Source organism: Heteronotia binoei, chromosome 3 (genome assembly GCF_032191835.1).
Source record: "Heteronotia binoei isolate CCM8104 ecotype False Entrance Well chromosome 3, APGP_CSIRO_Hbin_v1, whole genome shotgun sequence".
Classification (NCBI taxonomy): domain Eukaryota; kingdom Metazoa; phylum Chordata; class Lepidosauria; order Squamata; family Gekkonidae; genus Heteronotia; species Heteronotia binoei.
In genome coordinates, this window is record NC_083225.1 from 56,539,005 (window position 1) to 56,560,151 (window position 21,147).

General features: G+C 40.5%; 1 protein-coding gene across 2 annotated transcripts in view; it reads right to left on the minus strand.

The window, feature by feature from the left end:
- Nucleotides 1-21,147, minus strand: part of LOC132568247 (gamma-aminobutyric acid receptor subunit beta-3) — a 310,478-nt gene that overhangs the window by 29,286 nt on the left and 260,045 nt on the right. For both annotated transcript variants that reach the window (XM_060233862.1, XM_060233863.1), the window contains one exon: nucleotides 3,855-4,075. In XM_060233862.1, the coding sequence (XP_060089845.1) occupies nucleotides 3,855-4,075 (221 nt within the window). The remainder of the gene's footprint in view (nucleotides 1-3,854; nucleotides 4,076-21,147) is intronic.

Here is a 21,147-nt window from a genome sequence, read left to right on the forward strand (position 1 = left end):
ACAGCCGAATGGAAAATGAATTGGCCAAAACAGAGGGAAGGGTACAAAAGATCCTTGAATTGTCCACAGAGCAGCAAGCAAAGAGAGAATAGATGACACACTCAAAGGTTGGGATAGCTTTGTGGTGCCTTTGCAGCTGGTTGGTGCCTTCAGGATAGACTTCTTTTTCTAATAAACATCTGCCAGTGCCCAGTCAATTCCTCAGGCAAGGTTCACAAGAGGACCTCTCCTGTAAATGCACTATTTTTCTACTGTATAGGTGTAGCAGCTGTGACACCGCAGCATGCCCTTCAAAACTATGCTGTATTAAACTGCTGAGCACTTAAGTCAATTTTGGAAATTCCACAGACCTAGTAATTGTAAATTGGATACATGCATGCTCATTAGGGGAACAAATGATTTTTTCATGACATTCAATATTAGATTAAATGCATCAGCTGCAACAATGATTTGTAATTCTGATAAAACTAGCATCTAGATGTTTCAAGGGAAACAGTTCACATATTCTGTTCTGGAGGGCCAAATGCTGAATAACTGTTTAAGACCTCAAGTGATGCTTGTAGATTGTGAATTCTCTGTTATATGCCTTATTCCAGCCCTGTAATGTATTTCCATTCTAAACAAGTTGTTCACTTGTTCTCCTGCTAAGTATTAGCCTTTTTATTACACATCTGGAAAAACAATATTTTTTCCCTTCTAGAATGCAACTTCTGCAGGTTTTCCTCTAGGGTTATGTTCTCAAACACACACAGTCAGCAAGTCTTTAAAACCTCCAGCTTAAATATTTACACACCAAGTGCCACATTTTTAATTAGAGGGAGGAAACCTGTCAGAGCACAAGGAAAGGATCTCCAGCCATTTTCATCTCAGCACAAAATTATTTAAACAAATGCCAACGCAGACCTGTGGGTAAATGAAACAAAGAGGTATACAATTTTCTAGCACTGTAGATTTTATGAATTACTCTTACTAAAATATTTGTTTTGTCTGCACAGAGGGCTTTCCCCCCACTCACAGAAGCACTTGGGGAAGAACTGCTATGTGTAGACCTATGGTTATTTTTACTGATGGTTTTCTTAGCACAGTGAAACTTTCGTTTTAAGAGGGAAGTCTGAAACAGTGTTTTAAGAGGAAAATCAGGTGCAGAGGGGAAAGGCTTTGACCAGTTTTGCACTAGACCTTTAATCCTGGTTTAGCCCTGTCCCCAAACTGACATTCTACACTAGAATCATAGAATTAGAGAAACAAGCTCCATGACTCTATGATTCTATGATTTTCCCTTGCCCAGTTTCTTCATTGAAATTTCTACATCAAATTGGGGTTCTTTTGTAGACAGGATTGTTTCCCTCTGTGGGTGAAAGCAGTTGGAAATGGCTTTTTTTTATAACATAAAACTAATTAGATGTTAATGTTAAATATCTCTATTCTCTTTCCCCTCCCAGCATGGTAATCTCCCCCTTTAAATAGCAGTTCCCACAGCTGCATTATGGTGTAGTGGCTAGTGTATCAGATTAGGATGTGGGAGACCCAGGTATGAATCTCCACTTAGCCATGGAAGTGTGGACTAGTCTCTGAGCACAATCTAGGATGTTCTCAGGATAAAACAGAGGAGAGGAGAACCATGTAGATAAAGGGGGAGTAAAATAAACAAATAAACAGAATAATAGTCACAGAACTCCATATGACCTTGCTGGCTTGCAGTAGAACAACTCAGTAAAGTCCAGTAGCACTGCAGCAGCCTTAGAGACCAACCATCAGAGATCAGAAAAATATATAGGTTGTAAGAGCAGGTGATAAAAACTAAGGTTACTCTTTTAAACTTCTCAAAATACAGTTTCATACCATTTGAATGGATATTACATCATTAGAAACAAAGGAGGATAAGATTGGATTTATACCCCTTCCTTCACTTGGAGTCTAAAAGTGGTTTACAATTTCCTTTCCTTTTTCTTCCACAACAGACACCCTGTGAAGTAGGGGGGCTGAGAGAGCTCTTTAGAGAACTGCTCTTGAGTTCTCATGGCACAGAGTGTTAAAGCTGCAGTACTGCAGTCCTAAGCTCTGCTCCCGACCTGAGTTCGATCCCCGGCGGAAGCTGAGTTTTCAGGTAGCTGGCTCGAGGTTGATTCAGCCTTCCATCCTTCCAAAGTCCGTAAAATGAGTACCCAGCTTGCTGGGAGAAAGTGTAGATGACTGGGGAAGGCAATGGCAAACCATCCCATTAAAAAGTCTGCCGTGAAAACGTGAAAGCAACGTCACCCCAGAGTCGGAAACGACAGGTGCTTGCACAGGGGACCTTTCCTTTCCTTGAGAAAACAGCTCTGAGAGAACTTGTGACTGACTCAAGGTCATATCAGCATATGCATGTGGAGAAGTGGGGAATCAAACCCAGTTCTCCAGATTAGAATCCACTGCTTTTAACCACTACACCAAACTGGTTCTCAATATTGTTAGGAGAGCAATATGAACTAAAAGCCCTTGGGCAGTTATAATTTCTACAGAAATATTTGTAATTTACATTTTACTCATGTTAAATCCCATTCTGAGTCTAAAGCATAGGAATGTAACTAAAACCAATTCTTAACATTTTGAAAATCAGATTTTTTTATTTTTATTTTTTTGCTTTTTAGAAATATTGTAGTTTGGGCAAGTTATCCTCAGTAAGTTTTTGAACTTACACTGAAGAGTGACACCATCAGCTCAGCTTCGTATTAAGCAATTGTTCACTGTGGTTTTTTGGTTTTGTTCAATATACAAAGTGTTTCTATTGCTATCTTTGTTGTATTGTCATGATAATGATGAGTACAGAGACAATGAGAGAGAGAGACTCTGGATTGCTTCTATTTTCTTGGAGAATATTTTTTTGTAAGCAGAAATGTAAGTATAATAGATCTTCTTTTGGCTAAAGTTGAATTTTGTTCCTTTTACAATAAGGATCTGTATGGGCATCATTCCCTTTTCTTTGGGCTGGAAAGATGGGTACCATAATTCAGGCACTGAAGATTACCCTCTTCCTGCTGATGGGAAGTTTATATACAAGCTCAGTGACTGTACAATACACTTTTTCAAGGGGAAAACTGGGACTCATGAAACACTGATTGATTTCATGTGTGCTGCCTACCTTTCAGTGAAAATTTCCAGCTCATTGGCAGTGAAACATTCCATTGAACATATCCCCATATTAGGGGGAGAAACTCTCTGATATGGTACAATTCTGACACTATGACCCTATGCAGAAGGGTACTAGAAATGCTTCAGTGGGATGTACCTTAATGTGGGATGTTCCATCCCACTTAAATATGTGGATTGGAGAGACCAGTGAAGAGTCTCCCTGTTTGCACTGGTGTGGGGTGTCATCATACTTCTGGACTGGTCCATTAAAAACAGACTCTCCCCCTCCTTTTTTGCCACCCATTCACAGCTGCCTTATGGCAACTCTGCAGAGTTTTCAAGGCAAGAAACATTCAGAGGTGGTTTGCCATTGCCTGCCTCTACATTGTGACTCTGGTATTGCTGGGTGGTCTCCCATCCAAATACTGATCAGGCCTAACCCTGCTTAGCTTCCAAGATCTAACAAGATCAATTCCTGGCTATCCAGGTCAGGTAGCTGCAACATGAGAATGATGAAAAGTTAGGGTTCCAGTACCTTGACTTTGTAGCTTTTCTTATCAACAAATAAAGCCTGAATGAGGACATAAATTGTGGTAAGGTAAGAAACCTTAACAATGTCATTTATTCTCTGCAGGCATCTTTCAGAGTTATATAATATGCTGCAGAGAGTACCTAAGAAAGCAAGATCAACAATACAAAGAACAAAATAATGTCAGAGAAATCACGGTTGCACAGCTACATACCTGAGGCCGTACAACACGGTGCCATCCGGATGAAGGCGAATCATTCGATTCTTCACAGTGACACCATGCACAAATGACTTCTTGTCATTTAGAAAGTAAGTATCAGGCACCCATAGTTGATCTGCTACTCGGTTATCAAGTGTAAGGTTGAGAGGAATTCCAGCATAGGCTAGTCTTTTATCTCTCCAGTATTGTTGGAAATACATTGTTAACGTGTAGTCCTGGTGGAGAGAAGAGTAATTGAAGTTAAGTCTTGTTATTTGGTGCAGCTTTTTAATCTTCATATATATAATGAGGTTTTGTTATAAACCTAGCTTTAGGAAATCTTGGACTCAGCTTTTGAGAACTATTTGATACACCCAATCAGTGTTCTCTCTAAGCCAGGAGTGGCCAAATGGTGGCTTGGGAGCCACATGTGGCTCTTTCACACATATTGTGTGGCTCTCAAAGCCCCCATCATGCCAATGGCCAGCTTGGAGAATGCATTTAAAGTTAAAGTTGCTTCCTTTCTACTTCACCCTCCTCCATCTATTTTCCTTCCTTCCTTCCTTGTGGCTCGCAAACATCTGATGTCCATGTCTTGTGGCTCTCAATCATCTGACATTCATGTCTTGAGGCTCTCAAACATCTAACATTTATTCTATGTGGCTCTTATGTTAAGCAAGTTTAGTTACCCCACTTTAAGCTGAGTTAGTGTGAGCTAGCTAAATATCACATTACAGCCTTTGGCTCACACATTTTTTTTAGCTCAGGAAGGGTGGCCCTAGAGTAAACTAATTTATGCAGTAGCCACCTTCAATGCCAGTCAGGCCCATAGCTACGAGGGGGTCTGTGAGGGCACAGCCCCCTGACTTCTGGGTGAGGCCCCCTGACCTGGGGCCCCCAAACAGCCCCCGGGGCCTCTGCTGCATCCTGGAGCATAGGGAAGGGGGCAGAAGCAGTCCCCAGCCTCCTCCTCCTCCAGTTAAAAGAACTGCGGGCCGATCAGCTGATCAGCGGGCCCTTTAACCCAGCATGGGATTCAATTACTCCATAGCTATTGGTGCTCCTGGCTTGGCTGGTGACAAGGAGTGGGGGTGCACTAGAACCCTGTGGAGCAGACCCTCCCAGCTGCCTGCGACTCTCTCTCTCTCTCTCTCTCGAGTCGGCTGAGAGCCTCTATAAATTTTAGCAGCATTTCGACATCTAAAAGCTTCCCCGCCATGTGTGCACACACATTCTGGTAAGTAAATGCTCCATCTGACTGCAAAACTTCCCCCTTCTGCTACATATCTGAAGCTCTTCATGTTCTTTTTAATTCACAATGTAAAACTCGCTCCCTCCCCCACACACACAGGGAAAGAGCGTCTCCTCTTTTAAGCCCTTCCCCCCTTCTTTCCTCAGTCTCTCTAGCAAATCATTTATTTAGCTCCAGCTCCACAAGGCTGGTTCCTACCAAGAGAATGACTCAATGTATTTTTAAATAACAAGACACCCTGTATGTGTGTTCACTGTAACTTGTGAACAGGACTTGTGTGTGTGCATGTGTGTTTGTGGGGGGGGGGGGGGGGGGGGAGGCTGGCAATATGTTTTCAATACAGTTATCTTGTATTTGGGTAGCAGAACTGTGATATATGGGCTTTAATTCATAGAGTTAACAACTCTGGCTGGTAAATTCCTGGATATTTTTGGTGGATCCTGAGGAGGGCAGGGAGCTCAATGGCATGTAAAGTCCACATTCCCACCCCCACCTCCCAAAAAAGAAGCCATTCTGCACAGAGGAAATTATCTCTGTAGTCCAAAGAACAGTTGTAATTCTGGGTGATCTCCAGACCCCACCAGGAGGTTGGTAGCCCACTGAATAAGAGGACTAAAGGTAGTTCTGCTTTCCATTGCTTCAGGTGACCATCCTGTAGTTTGCTAAATTTTCACACACACCCCCCCGCCCTCCCAACTTTGTTATTCCAAGGAGGTCTCCCATCCAAATACTTGCCAGAGCAATTTCAAGTTTTTAAAAATTGGTTATCAGTTGGGGGGGCAGTAGTGAGTTTGAGTGTTCTGGGAACAGAAACAGATTTGGGTGGGTAGCAGCATTGGTCTGAAGTAATAGAACAAAATTTGAGTCATATTCATATTCAAATGCAAGACTGTGATCAGGCAAACAAAAACGGACTATGAGGAGCATATTGCAAAAAACATAAAGACCAACAATAAAAATTTATTCAAATATATTAGAAGCAGGAAACCAGCCAGGGAGGCAGTGGGGCCCTTGGATGACCAAGGGGAAAAAGGATTACTGAAGGAGGATAGGGAAATGGCTGAGAAGCTGAATGCATTTTTTGCCTCCGTCTTCACTGTGGATCAAAAACTGGCTAATTAATAGGAAGCAGAGAGTGAGTATAAATGGGCAGTCTTCACAGTGGAAGATGGTAAGCAGTGGGGTGCCGCAGGGCTCAGTACGGGGTCCCATGCTCTTTAACTTTTTCATTAATGATCTGGAGTTGGGAGTAAGCAGTGAAGTGGCCAAGTTTGCAGATGACATTAAATTGTTCAGGGTGGTGAGAACCAGAGAGGATTGTGAGGCACTCCAAAGGGATCTGTTGAGGCTGGGTGAGTGGGCGTTAACATGGCAGATGAGGTTCAATGTGGCCAAGTGCAAAGTAATGCACATTGGGGCCAAGAATCCCAGCTACAAATACAAATTGATGGGTTGTGAATGGGCAGAGACTGACCAAAAGAGAGATCTTGAGGTCGTGGTAGATAACTCACTGAAAATGTCAAGACAGTGTGCGATTGCAATTAAAAAGGCCAACGCCATGCTGGGAATTATTAGGCAGGGAACTGAAAACAAATCAGCCAGTATCATAATGCCCCTGTATAAATCGATGGTGCGGTCTCGTTTGGAGTACTGTGTGCAATTCTGGTCACCGCACCTCAAAAAGGATATTATAGCATTGGAAAAAGTGCAGAAAAGGGCAACTAGAATGATTAAAGGTTTGGAACACTTTCCCTATGAAGAAAGGTTGAAACGCTTGGGGCTCTTTAGCTTGGAGAAACGTCGACTGCAGGGTGACATGATAGAGGTTTACATGATTATGCATGGGATGGAGAAAGTAGAGAAAGAAGTCCTTTTCTCCCTTTCTCACAATACAAGAACTCGTGGGCATTCAATGAAATTGCTGAGCAGTCAGGTTAAAATGGATAAAAGGAAGTACTTCTTCACCCAAAGGGTGATTAACATGTGGAATTCACTACCACAGGAGGTGGTGGCAGCTACAAGCATAGCCAAGAGGGGACTGGATAAAAATATGGAGCAGAGGTCCATCAGTGGCTATTAGCCACTCTGTGTGTATTGGCCACTGTGTGATACAGGGTGTTGGACTGGATGGGTCATTAGCCTGATCCAACATGGCTTCTCTTATGTTCTTATGAGTTCGGTGGCTCCTTTAAGGCCAATAAAGTTTAATCCTGGCTGTTTGGGGCACCAGCCAGTGTGATGGTAGGTCAGGGTAGCTGGGTGATAGCAGCTCTGGGTTGGGACCCTTGAGTGCCCTCAAAAAAATCAAAGGCCCCCTGATCTTCCAAATCCTGGCTACAGGGCTGATGCCAGTATCCCACAAAGTAGAATTTTAGCTCACAAGACTCCACAACTTATTGCACACAATATAATTTTGGCTTTAGTTAGCAAATGGATGGAGAGGTTCAAATAAAATAATGATATAGGTTAGTTCAAAACCTGTAAAAAGAACTTCATTTTATTCTCAAGGATTTACTTTGAAATTCATGGTATTTTTGTGAAGAGTTGCAAAAATAACTTTCTTGGACATAACATGCTTTCATGAGATTGCTTTTGGAATGACATGGTCATCCATCCATTTTTCCAAAAATGCAAAGGAGATATTACTTCCCCAAAAGGAAAAAAAATCCAGACTTTAATTGGAAAAACTCTCATTGGTAACTCATTGGTAAGCTCTCATTATCACTACTGTTTAGAGGAATAACAGTTATATTCTACTTCCATTGCTCATCAACAATTTCTGTTAGTGCATCACAAAGCACAATATACCCCCTGGTGCTCTATGCAATTTCCTGATCTAAAGGATAGGATCAAATGCATTATCTACTAGTGATAGCTTTATTAAAGCTTGGGTTTTAGTAGTAATAAAATTGCAAAGCTTTTTTTATTGCCCTCTAATAGGTAAATTGAAAAAACAACCACCAAATTTTAAAAACCCATAGGTGTACATATGTAGCATCAGAAGACACAATATTGTACAATATTGGTAATTTGATTAAACTAGAAGTAGTCTAAACATCACATGTCCTAAAGAAGAGAATAAATAGCTAGGCAGGCACATCATAGCTCTCTTGTGTGCTCTCCCTGGAGTTCCATTAAGATTTCAACTGGGGGAAAGCTCCACAGCAAAAAGAAGAAAGAATAAAGTTTCCTGCCCAGCAACAGCATTGGTTTCGTTGCTGTAGATAAGTGTTAACCTGCAAATGTGTACCACATTACATTAGAATGTTATCAATAGTTCTACCAATGACGGAATACCACTATACTGTCTCTAAAGAGTATACTATCCTATGCAAACTGCCATAATTTATCTATGCAAGTTGTGTTTGTCATTCCATATAAATTAAACAAAAACATGAGAAGGAGAGACACATAAGCTCTTTTTAAAAAGGGAGATGGGATGTTTTGCTTACATGATTCAAGCAACAAAAATGTGTGATTTATGATCACACAGACTAGTTAAAATGCACTAAGCTTAATATGTGTTGATAAAACATGGATTTTCCATTATAGGAAAATAAATATGTATTGTCAAATTATAAAGCAATTTCCAGTTAGGAATAAAATTAATGACATTTCTAAGCATAAATCCCATAAATTAGTTATTAATACTGGCTTCTATTTCCTTTTGAGTGGGTGATAAGAAACTTTAACAAACTGGCTATACTACAGAGCAAATGGATTATTACTCAGAATTACTCTTTATCAAGCATTCATATTTATAGTCAGTATACTCTACTTCATCAGTGATACTGTTTATAGGAAAAACTTCATGTTTCAGGTTTTTTATTCTTCCTCAAAATGCAGAAGAGTAAATAACAATAATTAAAAATGCCTCAGCCTGCTGCCCCCAATAAAACCATATATCAGCAGGAGAAACACATTAGAATTTAAACAAAACCACATAAAACCAGAAAATAAGATTGAAAGGAAAATGTTATAATTATTCTAAAGCTAATACAGAAATAAGTCTAAAAACATCAGCATAGAAGATCTATTCACATACTTATGAAAAAAACGCTTCTCCCATTTAAGTGTTATTCTATTGTATCTCCGCTGGCAACTTGGAATGTAAGCCCAGTTGTGGTACAGAGTCAGACAGGGTCATACTCCGTGTATGTGTCCTTTCCCATCAGATCTTTTATCCCCTGGGTCTCAAGGAAATTTGTAAACTAGAATGCTCTGATAGAAGATCCCTGTATGCCATGGAGCACCTGTGATGGCAGCAATGGTGGCCCAGAAAACATTTCTCTCTGCAGCTCATCCAGCTGAATTATTGGGCACAAATTCAGAACCTCTGAAGGAGAAAGTGACCATTTTATATGATATTTGCTAATAAAATCTTCCTATCAAAGCTGATTGGGATGCTTCCTCAGTTGTAAACTCTTTATCAGAAGTGTCAGAAATAAACATTTTTCAAGACAGCTTGGATGGTTTTTAGATCCCTAACCAACATAGACATGGCTTTGGGGGAATCAAAGCTTACCACTTGAGCTTACCACTTGTAAACTCAATTATTGCCCACTGTGGTTACTTCAAATCTGCCATGAGAAGATGCTTGTCCCTTTGGCCAGAAATATATATATATATATATATATATATATATATATATATATATATATATATATATATATATATATATATATATATATATATATATATATATATATATATTGAAGTGAGCAGCTGAAATCAGCCTTCCCCAAACAAGATGTAGTCCGATAAATCCTCCATTTCAGGAACCAGTGTATTTGAATGTGTGTTAGTAGAGCTGGTCAAGCAGATGAAAGGGAATGAGCTAAAACTGAATCCAAAATAATATGATATTGGATTTGTATTCTGCCCTTCAACTCTGAATCTCAGAGTGGCTCACAATCTCCATTACCTTCTTCCCTCACAACAAACACCCTGTGAGGTAGGTGGGGCTGAGAGAGCTCTCACAGAAGCTGCCCTTTCAAGGACATCTCTATGAGAGCTATAGCTGACTCAAGGCCATTCCAGCAACTGCAAGTGGAGGAGTGGAAATCAAACCTGGTTCTCCCAGATAAAAGTCCATGCACTTAATCACTACAAGGCTGGTGTTTAAAAAAGAATTGATCTTTGGGTGTAATTTGAAAATATACCTGGGAGAAAAGTAATTTCTAGACTATTTGTTCTAGATTTTGATAAACCTGCTATAAAATATGGTCATGGTGTTATTTAACACCCCACATATTAGCAAATGCAGTATGTTGGAAATATAGGCAGGACATTAGAAATCTGAAATACTTCCATTCCTAGAAAGCAGGAGGTATTTGACAATGGTTTATGATAAATACTTCAGATAACTCAAAAGTCCCGCAAGTTCTCAGAAACACCTAATTTATAAGAATGGTGCATTAAAATACCATAGGAATTAGAAGAGAGGGAGAACTTGGATAATAATAACCTTGTTGTAAGTCTGACTTTAATCAGGAAACCTAGAAAAATATAATTGGGATTTATATAATAATGATAATCTGCCATAGGCTTGCCAATCCCCAGGTCCCAGAGGGGGTTCTTCCACTTTCCCAGGCTCCTCCCTGCCCCCAGTCAGCTGATTGGCAGGGAGAAGCCCCGCCCCCACAGCCACCATGTGACTTTCCTCCTCCAGGGTCTTCAGTCTCAGATTGGAAAGGCTTCCTCTTGGGATGGTGTGTCTGTGTTACTTTGAAGAAGCTGGCAGCAACTGGTGAGTAGAGATGCCAATCCCTCACTTCAGAGTCACCAGAAATTGAGGGGGGGGGGGAGGAAATGTCTGTTGGGGACTTCCTTATTCTCTATGTGGAGATCGATTCTCATAGGGTATAATGGGGAATTGATCAGGAGGTATCGGGGGCTCTGGGGGGGCTGTTTTTTGAGGTAGAGGCACCAAATTTTCAGTATAGCATTCAGTGCCTCTCCCCAAGATACCCCTCAAGTTTCAAAATGATTGGACCAGGGGGTCCAATTCTATGAGCCCCAAAGAAGGTACCGCTATCCTTCATTATTTCCTATGAAAGGAAGGCATTTAAAAAGGTGTGCTGTCCCTTGAAATGTGATGGCCAGAACTCCCTTGGAGTTCAATTATGCTTGTCACACCCTTGCTTCTGGCTCTGCCCCCAATGTCTCCTGGCTCCACCCCCAAAATCCCCAGATATTTCTTGAATTGGACTTGGCAACACTAATCTGTCAAGAAAAATTATTTTATTTAATTAGGACTTTGGAAAGGTGTTTTACCATAAGAACTAAAGAAGACATAAGATACTTTTGTGTATGCACACATATTTTTGGAGTGTGTGCTCAATAACAGGTGTGTTTCTTATCTTCTATTACATCCCGTCATGGTATGTAAAATTGTTATATAAAGGTACTGTATGGATAATAACTGATTATTATTATATATCAGTCCATGACCTGAGGAAGATAACACAAAACAAAGTCAAAGAAATCCAAAGTTTTTATCATACTGTACTTGGGCTGTACTTTAGTACTACATAATTAAGTTGCGGTACTCAGGGCTTTTTTTGTAGAAAAGGCCCAGCAGGAACTCATTTGCATTTTAAGCCACATCTCCAATGTCACCATTGTTTCACATGGGACTTTTTTGTAGAAAAAAACCAGGAAGAACTCATTTGCACATTAGGCCACACCCCCTGATGCCAAGCCAGCCAGAACTGCGTTCCTTTGAGTTCCTGCTCAAAAAAGGCCCTGGTGGTACTTTAAGTCAGATGTACTCATATCTCTGAGAAGCCCTAGCCGGGACAGGGTGATTCAGTAAATCGAATAAATATTATTACTAATTTGTTTATTGAGTGATTATTTATAATTGTATTGCCGCTTTTTGAGTGGAAGGATTCTTTGATGTTGTATTTGTAAATTGTGATAAGAATGATTCTTTAGTAGTACACTGTACATTGAGGAGATATTCACTAATATTGAAGAATACATATTAGCATTTTACAAAAATACGTCTTTATTATTGTGGAGTGCCAGATAGTCATGTTTTTGGTATCTTTGGTTGGAATTCATTGTACCATAGTGTGGGCATTAAAACTTGGAACATGGATTTGATGAGCTAGATTATGTCCTATACACAATAAAAGTATGGACGACATATAAAGGTATTACAGAAAATTGATGTAATTTAGACCTTCTGAAACAAGGTTTGCAAGGGTTGAAGGTAACTCTTTTGGGAAGTAAGGATTTCTCATTTATTTTGCTAGTTTTTTTACACTGAACTGTAAAATACTGTATGTGATTTTTTTGGTATATTTATCAACTGTTCATGGATTATATTTGGAAGATAGAAAGTAGATAGATAGTAGATACATAGATAGTAGAAGACAGACAGACAGATATACAGTTAGAAGACAGACAGATGATAGATAGATAGATAGATAGATAGATAGATAGATAGATAGATAGATAGATAGATAGATAGATAGATAGATAGATAGATAGCTATGAAGTGATGGCTCTTTTAAAAAGTTCCCATAACTTTGAAGAAAATTATATGAGAGCCCTGCATATATTCTACCGACATCCCAAATCACAAATTAAAGGAAATAGTCCATAGTCGTCCCAGATCCGTTTTAACAAGAGGCATGAGGCAAAGCTGCCCATTGTCACAATTATTTTTTGTGTTAATAATGGAACCCCTGGCAACTGCAGTTCATAATGATGATTCCATAACAGGCATAAGGATGGGAACAGTAGCACACACAATCAGCCTTTATGCAAATTATTTGGTGTTCTGTGTCTCAAATTCTTTACAGTCATAACATCTTATCCACTTTTGGGCCAATTTCCAGTTTACAAATTAACTTTTCAAAATCAGACATATCTCCAATATGTTTAGACCACAGCACAACAGCTTTGATTAAACTTATGTTGCCATACACATAGATTATAGACACCTGGGCCGAGGTCAGACGTACATAAACTGACGAGATGAGCATGGATGAAAGCCAGATGCATGTCGGATTTTATGTGGTTGTCCAAACATCAGCATCTGGCAATGGTCGTTGGCTTATTCGTGTCCCAAACTGCCACGACTGAGATGTGGACTTTTTTGATAGTACATTAAATCCGGAATAAGAATGCTTCCGACGACTCCCACGCGTACTTTCTATCTTTGAACGCTCCACTGTAGCCGACTCGTCGCAAGCACACATCCGCTTCCCTGTGAGAGCCCACTCCAAATGATATCATTGCACCAGCAATTGCTGACTCAACCTTCCGAAGTCGGTAAAATATGTACCCAGCTTGCTGGGGGGGAAGTGTAATGACCGGGGAAGGCAATGGCAAACCACCCTGTAAAAGGTCTGCCGTGAAAACTTTGTGAAAGCAGTATCACCCCAGAGTCGAAAACGACTGATGCTTGCACAGGGGACCTTTCCTAAATGGGGGGGGGAGGCAGATTGGCCACCTTTGCCTTCTCCCCAGCAGGCGGAGAGACAGCAAAGAGAGTTCCTGTGCTCTCCCCCATTTAAATACCCTGGCGGGGTGTTCATTTTTTGTGACAGTCTACATTGTTTGATGCCCATTTCAGCCTGTTCCAGCCCATTCCGGCTTTTACCCTGTCCTGTTTAAATGGGGGGGAGAAGATGACCCACCTTTGCTAGAGAGACAGCAAAGAGAGTTGCCATGTCCCCCCCCCCATTTAAACACCACAGCGGGGTGTTTAAATGGGGGGGGGGAAGATGACCCACCTTTGCCGTTTCCCCGCCAGGTGGATAGACAGCAAAGAGAGTTGCCATGCTCCCCCCCATTTAAACACCACGGTGGGGTGTTTAAATGGGGGGGAGGAAGATCACCCACCTTTGCTGTCTCCCTGCCAGGCGGAGAGACAGCAAAGAGAACTCCTGGGCTTCCCCTCCCTGGCCAGGTGTTTAAATGGGGGGGGCAGATTGCCCACCTTTTCTGGCACCTTAAAAAAAAAAGCCAAGCACGATATCCCACAGTAATGCGCTTGCGCAAGTGCGGAATGCCATCTCAAAAAATGAGGTCCGGTTGAGACCTCTGATCAACCAATGACAGGACCAACGCTGCTTAGAACTGAAGGATGGAGGGATGTCTGATCAGGAAATTCATTGTAAAAAAGCTGCAGGGTATAATAGCAACGGGTTAGGGATGGATTTAATGGTGAGTGTGACGGTGGCCCCGGAGTTACTTAATACTCCGTTAGATTTCAAAGATCTGAAACAACGATACATACAGAAACTTCACAATGACATCCTTAGATTAGTTTAAGTGTGCAGACTCTTATCTGGGAGAACCAGGTTTGATTCCCCAATCCTCTCCATGCACCTGTTGGAGTGACCTTGGGTCACTTGGGCCACTCTGAGACTCCTTTGGGTTGTGAAGAGTGGGACATATATCCAATCTCTTATTCTTCTCTTCTACAAATCAAACACGCTGTGGAACACCTCCAAACAACAGCAGTCTTTAGGAAACTGCTTTGAGAATTTGAAGTTTTACTGATAGAACTAGATGGTTATACCAAAGGGCTCCTCTCAAAAATATGAAAAATTTTATCTTCTTTCTCTTCCTCTAACATCTTGAGATATCAAAGGCTCTGGCATACCAATCTTGGCAAGGAGCTCTCAGATACCCACTGGGTGGCCATTTGGAACTCCCCAGATAATGCTTCGAAAGTTTTTAATATCAGATCTACAATTCTTTAAATTGGCTACATGCTGGTACTGGACTCCAATGCAACTGAACCATATAGATAACGCAAAAATTTCACTATGCTGGAAGAACTGTGGCAATACTGGCAGCTACTTTCATTGATGGTGGGATTGTGACTTAATCAAGAGCTTCTGGTAAGAGATAGCATAATCACATCTACAGATATTCCAATAAATCCTGAACTGATGCTGTTAATCTTTGGGATGATGCTCAACCACAGCCTCACAATTTTGAATTAATCTCAATACTGCTAGCGTGGCCCATCTAACAATTGCTTCCAAATGAAAATAACATGAATCACTTACTCTTACTGTATGGTTTGAAAAAAAATTGATTCAGCAATGGTAGAATAGCTGCCAATATTGCCCATCCAGATGACATACCAAAATCGCAGAAACTGGATTCTCCCCTATTGTACTTTCTGGTTGTCAATGATATTGTTCCCTTAAATCCACTCTACAGAGAGTGGATGTTCTTCTAAATACTGCCCTTGGCTACATGACACGGTGGTCCTCTGATGTTCACGATAAATCAGATCTTTCTGAAAAAGTGACTTTATTAGATAGTCTTAGTAGTGCTGATGTATAACTCTCTGAATATGCTTCTGAATTCAGTTACCTGAATACAATTTTGTCTGTTTATGTAAGCCTGGAAAAATCTAATAAAATATAAATGAAAAAAGAAGTTCTCATAAAACTGTTAACTATAGTTATAAATCTCAGCTAGTATGAAATATTTAGTTTCAAGTTTGACTGTGAATGTCTTAAGGTATTCTATAAAATTCTATATTGTACCAGTTTAATATTTTTCACTGTACAAAGTATTATCACCAGCAACACTTAACATCTTCTTAACTGAGGAGGATATCAAATAAGAAAAATTCAGAGGGTACCCATTTTCTCCTCTGTAGGAAAAAATGGGCAAGTTTAAGTGGAAAAACAATATGATGGGAAAATGTTAAGAAACTCCCCTCCCCTCTTGCTTATCTTCTGTTTCAGATTACAGCATTATATATGGAAATAAACCTTAAAAATCTACATGAAACTACTCACCATGTTTATTCTCACACTCAGAATCTCTTGATATATAAAAGGCAAGCTGTATTGCCAATGACTCTCCTCACCTTCTGTTGGCTGAGCTGTGTGTTGCTCAATCTCAAGAGCAACCCCACCTTCCAGCTCCAGGATTGGGCTACTGGGAAAGCTGCCTTTGCCAATGACTCACTTTTCCCTAAGTGGCTGGTGCTAGGCAACCATAGTATTCTAAGCTTGGTCGTGTCAGTAAAAGATAGAGGGAGGAGGCCCTTCCCAGGTCTTTTTGGCCTTTGAGGGAGAACTCATTGAGGCCAGTCCTGACTATGGTTGCCAGCTCCAAGTAGGTGGGAACTCTGGAGATTTTGTGGTGGAGTCTATGGAAGCCAGAGTTTGGGGAGGGAAGAGACCTTAGCTAAATATAATGCCAGAGATTACACCCTCCAAAGCAGTTATTTTCTCCAGGGGAAGAGAGATCTGTTATCTGGAGTTCAGTTGTGATACCAGGAGATCTTCAGGCTCCACCTAGAGGTTGGCTACCCTTGTCCTGGCAGCACCCTCTAGGTGACTTCATGCCACCTAACTAGTGTGACTTAACTAGGCCTGATTGATTGGTCCCGTTCAGCATCAGCCACCCCATGACAGTCAGTGTTGTGTAGCAGGTAGCGCTTCAGATCATGGACTTCCAGACCCAGATTCTTGCTGTGGAAGCTGACTGAATGATTTTGGACCAGTCACAGACTTTCAGCCTAACCTAATCTCACAGGTTTGTTGTGCAGATCCAAAGGGGAAGAGGAGAATGATGTGAGCTGCTTTGGTCCTCACTGCAGAGGAAGACTGTACTTTTCTTTTCTGAAGGGAGAGGGGAGGAGATGGAAAGCTGAAGTCAGATCACCTCCGCCACAGAAAATGGGTGCCTTGAGGCACATACTCTATGGTATACATAACCATGCCAGGCCAAAAAAACACCACAAGTACACACTGATGCTAAACAATACAAGACTGAATATGACAGGAAAAGGCAGCAACAACGCACTGGAGACAAAAGGAATGCTAAGCTGTGTGATCGCTGTCATGCTATGATGCCACAGCAAATTGATGCTGAATGCCTAAAGCTGCTGCAGTTGCCCAGAGCTCTTTCTAGAGCCCATTTTTTATTCCCAAAATGGGCCTTATTCCTAGTGCTAAAATATTTGATTTCTACAGGTGGAGACTATATCAGGGAAACAGGACAACAGAAGAAGAACAGTTGGTTTTATACTCTTCTCTTCACTACCTGGAGTCTCAGAGCAGCTTACAATCTCCTTCCCTTCCTCTCCCCACAACAGACACCCTGTGAGATAGGTGGGGCTCAGAGAATTCTGAAAGAAATGTGGCTGACTCAAGGGGTGTTTTTACACTGGCAGTTTGTGACTCTCTGTCACTGCATTTTACATTACCTTTTACATTACCTAACATTCTCACAACTGTTTTGCCTCGTTTCTGCCCGAAGCATCTACATTTGTTTCGGTGAGATGAGTTCCGGTGCTGCTGCTGCAACATTTTTCTCGAAACTAGTTTTGATCCAGTCATTTCTCTACAGGCGTGTCAAACTTGTATTGTAGAAGTTTTTATGCATTTTAAAAGACTCCTCCAAAAGCCACAAGGTGCAGTAATTTGCATGAGAACTGACAGAACTTGAAATTTGTACATATCATTGCTTGTAATTTAAGTTTGTATTGTTTTTGCAGTGTTGACACGATTTCCAAGCAATCATATACATTTAACTAAGCACTGATCAGACACCCTTCCCCCCCAAATTGAAATGCTTTCAGCAGAAAATATAGAAGTTCAGCTATGCAAAATGAGCAGAGCAAATCACAAATGTAAAAGGAAAATAATTAAAGCGGAACGGTGGCAGGCAATTTGAAGACTCTAAAACTCTGGATCAAACTGAATGTAAAAACACTCAAGGTCACCCAGCTGGCTTCCTGTGGAGGAGTAGAGAATCAAATCTGGTTCTCCAGATTATAGTCCACCATTCTTAACCACTACACCAAGCTGGGTCTTTAGAAAGCAGAGGTACACGCTGCCATTTACTGTACTGTGTTATGGTTGTCAGCCTCCAGGTGAGAGCTGGAGATATACTGGAATCACAATTTATCTCCAGACTACATAAATCACTTATTTCTTGTTTATTTAAAACATTTATTCCACTATATTTGGAGGATATGGCTGCTTTGGAAGATGGACTGCATTGCATTACACCCTACCGAGGTCCCTCTCCTCCTTAAACTCCAATTTCTCAGGTTCCACCCTCAAATTTCCAAGTATTTCTGAACCTGGAGTTGGCAACCCTATACCATGTACAGCACTCAAAATCACTGCTGTACTCAAAAACACAGTTTAGGTTTTTTGTCTCTTTTCCCTTAGCACATGTGATTGCTGGTGAGCCCTCTTAGTATTCCTGTGAAAATCCATATCAGCTGAAAAATCATTCACAAATTCTACATATGGAATTCAAGGTGTATTAAAAATAGGCTGTCTTTCCAGGAACAAGAACTTGTGCAGATTGCAGCCATGCTGAATTTGCTCATAGACAAATGAATACCTCTATGGCTCAAAGCCAGGTAAAAAAAAGAAAGAATTTATGAGCTTCACTGATACAGCAGGTTTGCTTAATTACTAAAATACAAAAAGAGGAAAAAATACAGAACAGCTGTATACAGGCAGTTGTAAACAACCAATCAAAATATATTAAATAAATCAGTATTTAAATTATAATGCGTCTTAAAGTTAATGAAAGGGAGCCAATTTGGGGTGGCTCCCAAGATTTAATCAACCATTCTGAGATGGAAGGAAATGAAGACTGGCATCAATTACTTGGCTACTAATATTCTGGCAGCTGTCAAAAGGTTCCAGGTCACATTAAAATGTTTATAGTTGCCTACAGGACCCATGTTCAGAGACTGAATTATTAACATCTGGCCTGTTATTATTTCAGTATCCTATGTAATTTCCCCTAATACGTCCGGGGGAAAACCACATCACATGTAAAAAGAATTTGCTCTTCTTTTCGAACATCTCCATCAGGAGTCATCAAAGGTATATGAATGTTACTTCTTCAGCTGGGATTCAAATAACAAGAGTAAAGAGGTTAATAGACATTCTTTTTAAATCTCCCACAGGGAGAAAAAGCTAGACCTGTAACAGATAGTATTTCCCATCTGTGAGCAAGAAATTACTTGTTTCCTGTGAAAAAATAATCCTGTGATTGTTTCAAAGTATATAGTTAAAGCAGTAAAGTTTAAATCCTGAATCTTCTCAGTTATAAAATTTAAATATAAACGTTTCAAAAATAGCTTCATTTATCCTTAACCTTCCAATTCTACAGTAAGTGGAAGTGGAATTCTTAAACTGCCAATATTGACACCAGGGGGAAAGTGGGTATTTTACCTAATAGGATTCCTTAATCTATTTAGGCATTGAGAATTCTTAGACATACTGGGGCTGTTCAGACGCACAGTATAATCAGTTGTCGCTGCTGTTTCATACCGGATTAAAAGTGGCTGATCAGACAGCAATATCTGCCTCCCGGTATTAACTCATAATAGCTCCCCCCCCACCAATCCTTCTCGGAACCAGAGTATTTTGTTACCTGCTCCTTTGTGGTGTTTTTTGAGTTCTTCAGTTTCCCCTTGTAGTTTACCCATCTGGATAGTTCTCGATCAACTTCCGGATGTCTGAAGGCTGTCCCGCAGCAAAAGAAGCCTCAGACATCCGGTTTACGGTCGCCATTTTTTTTTTTACTACTTAGCAATATGCGCATAACTGCATAACCACATAATGTTTTAACCTATGTGCATGCACATATGCGCATACGCATAATGCGTGCATGTGCATGACGGGCATAAAAGTGGAGAAAAAACTGCATGGTGCCGTTGTGTGGATGGCAGAAGATGGTTTCACCGCAGAGTGATTTAAATTGCAGTATGGCAGTCTGATTGATAATATCCGGAACAAAGATATTTGGAACAGAACCGGGTCAGTTTAACACGGACTTAACACACTGTGTGAACAGGGCCACTGAATCAGATAATGTTATGGTTAAAACAGATTTTTTCCCCCTGATCTAACAAAATCTAGCATCGATTACTGCAATACGCTATGTGGAATTGCTCTTGAAAAGCGTTCAGAAACTTCAATTAGTGCAGAATTCTGCAGCCAGTATGTTGACTAGAGCAGGTTGTAGGAATTGTATTACTCCAGTGTTGGCCATTTTGTACTGGCTCCCAATTTGTTTCTGAACACCTTGGGATGGGGCCTGGGTAAAATGTTTAGAGCTACTTACAAAAATAGAAAAATACCAGCATCACAAAAAACTTCCAGTATTCCGTTGGAAGCCCACACTGGCTAATTGTCTATGGATGAAAAGCTCTCTCTCTCTCTCTCTCTGATGAAAGCCTTTGCATTGGAAACTAGACAGAAAACCACTTCAGTTTTAAAGCTGAAGTGACTATGATGACTATGTTAGGACTATACTTCCTTAGTTCCACTCTGCAAATTATTTTTCCTGTGGCTGAACTACAGGTTCCTGAAAAACAAGTTCCTGTCTTATGTACCACAGTGATCTGGAATCTAAGTAACTGCAGTAATACTGACAGGGCTCCATTTGACATAACCTGGATAGTCAGAGGGTCTCAGCCTCTATCCTTTAAAAAAAATGAAGACTTCCTAGAGAGTAGAACCACCAATGGTCCATGGACAACAATCTGAGAAATGCTGCCCTAAATGATCTTCTCTCTTCATTACACTACTCAAATTGAGGAAAACTCTCATATGAAGCATATAAAATAGTATATTAAACAGAGATTCTTTTACATTTGCATTATATCAAGGTAAACTTACACTAGTAATACATCTCACACACATACACAAAAAGCAACTTTTTGCATCAGGCTATTTTTGTTCACCTGTGTGGAACTAGAGACATTTGTTTTGTTTATTTTTAACCAAAGTTTGCATCAAACCCCCCCTCCCTTCTGGAATGTTAGCATGTCCAGTAGCTATCAGGGCATGTGTGTTATTTACCAGGATTCTGAGTTACAAAACATAACTACCTAAACCTCCCAGATTATTATTTTTGCTGCTTATTCAGACATGTTCTGGGAAATAATGCAGTTGAAGTATTGAAAATCAATAGCTGTTAATGGCTGGTTACAATCAGTAATAGGTCAGACTCAGTGCTAAATAAGTATGTATCTGGTTTGTTTCATTGGTCTAGAAGCTGTGACAATAATTTTGACTCTGCTTA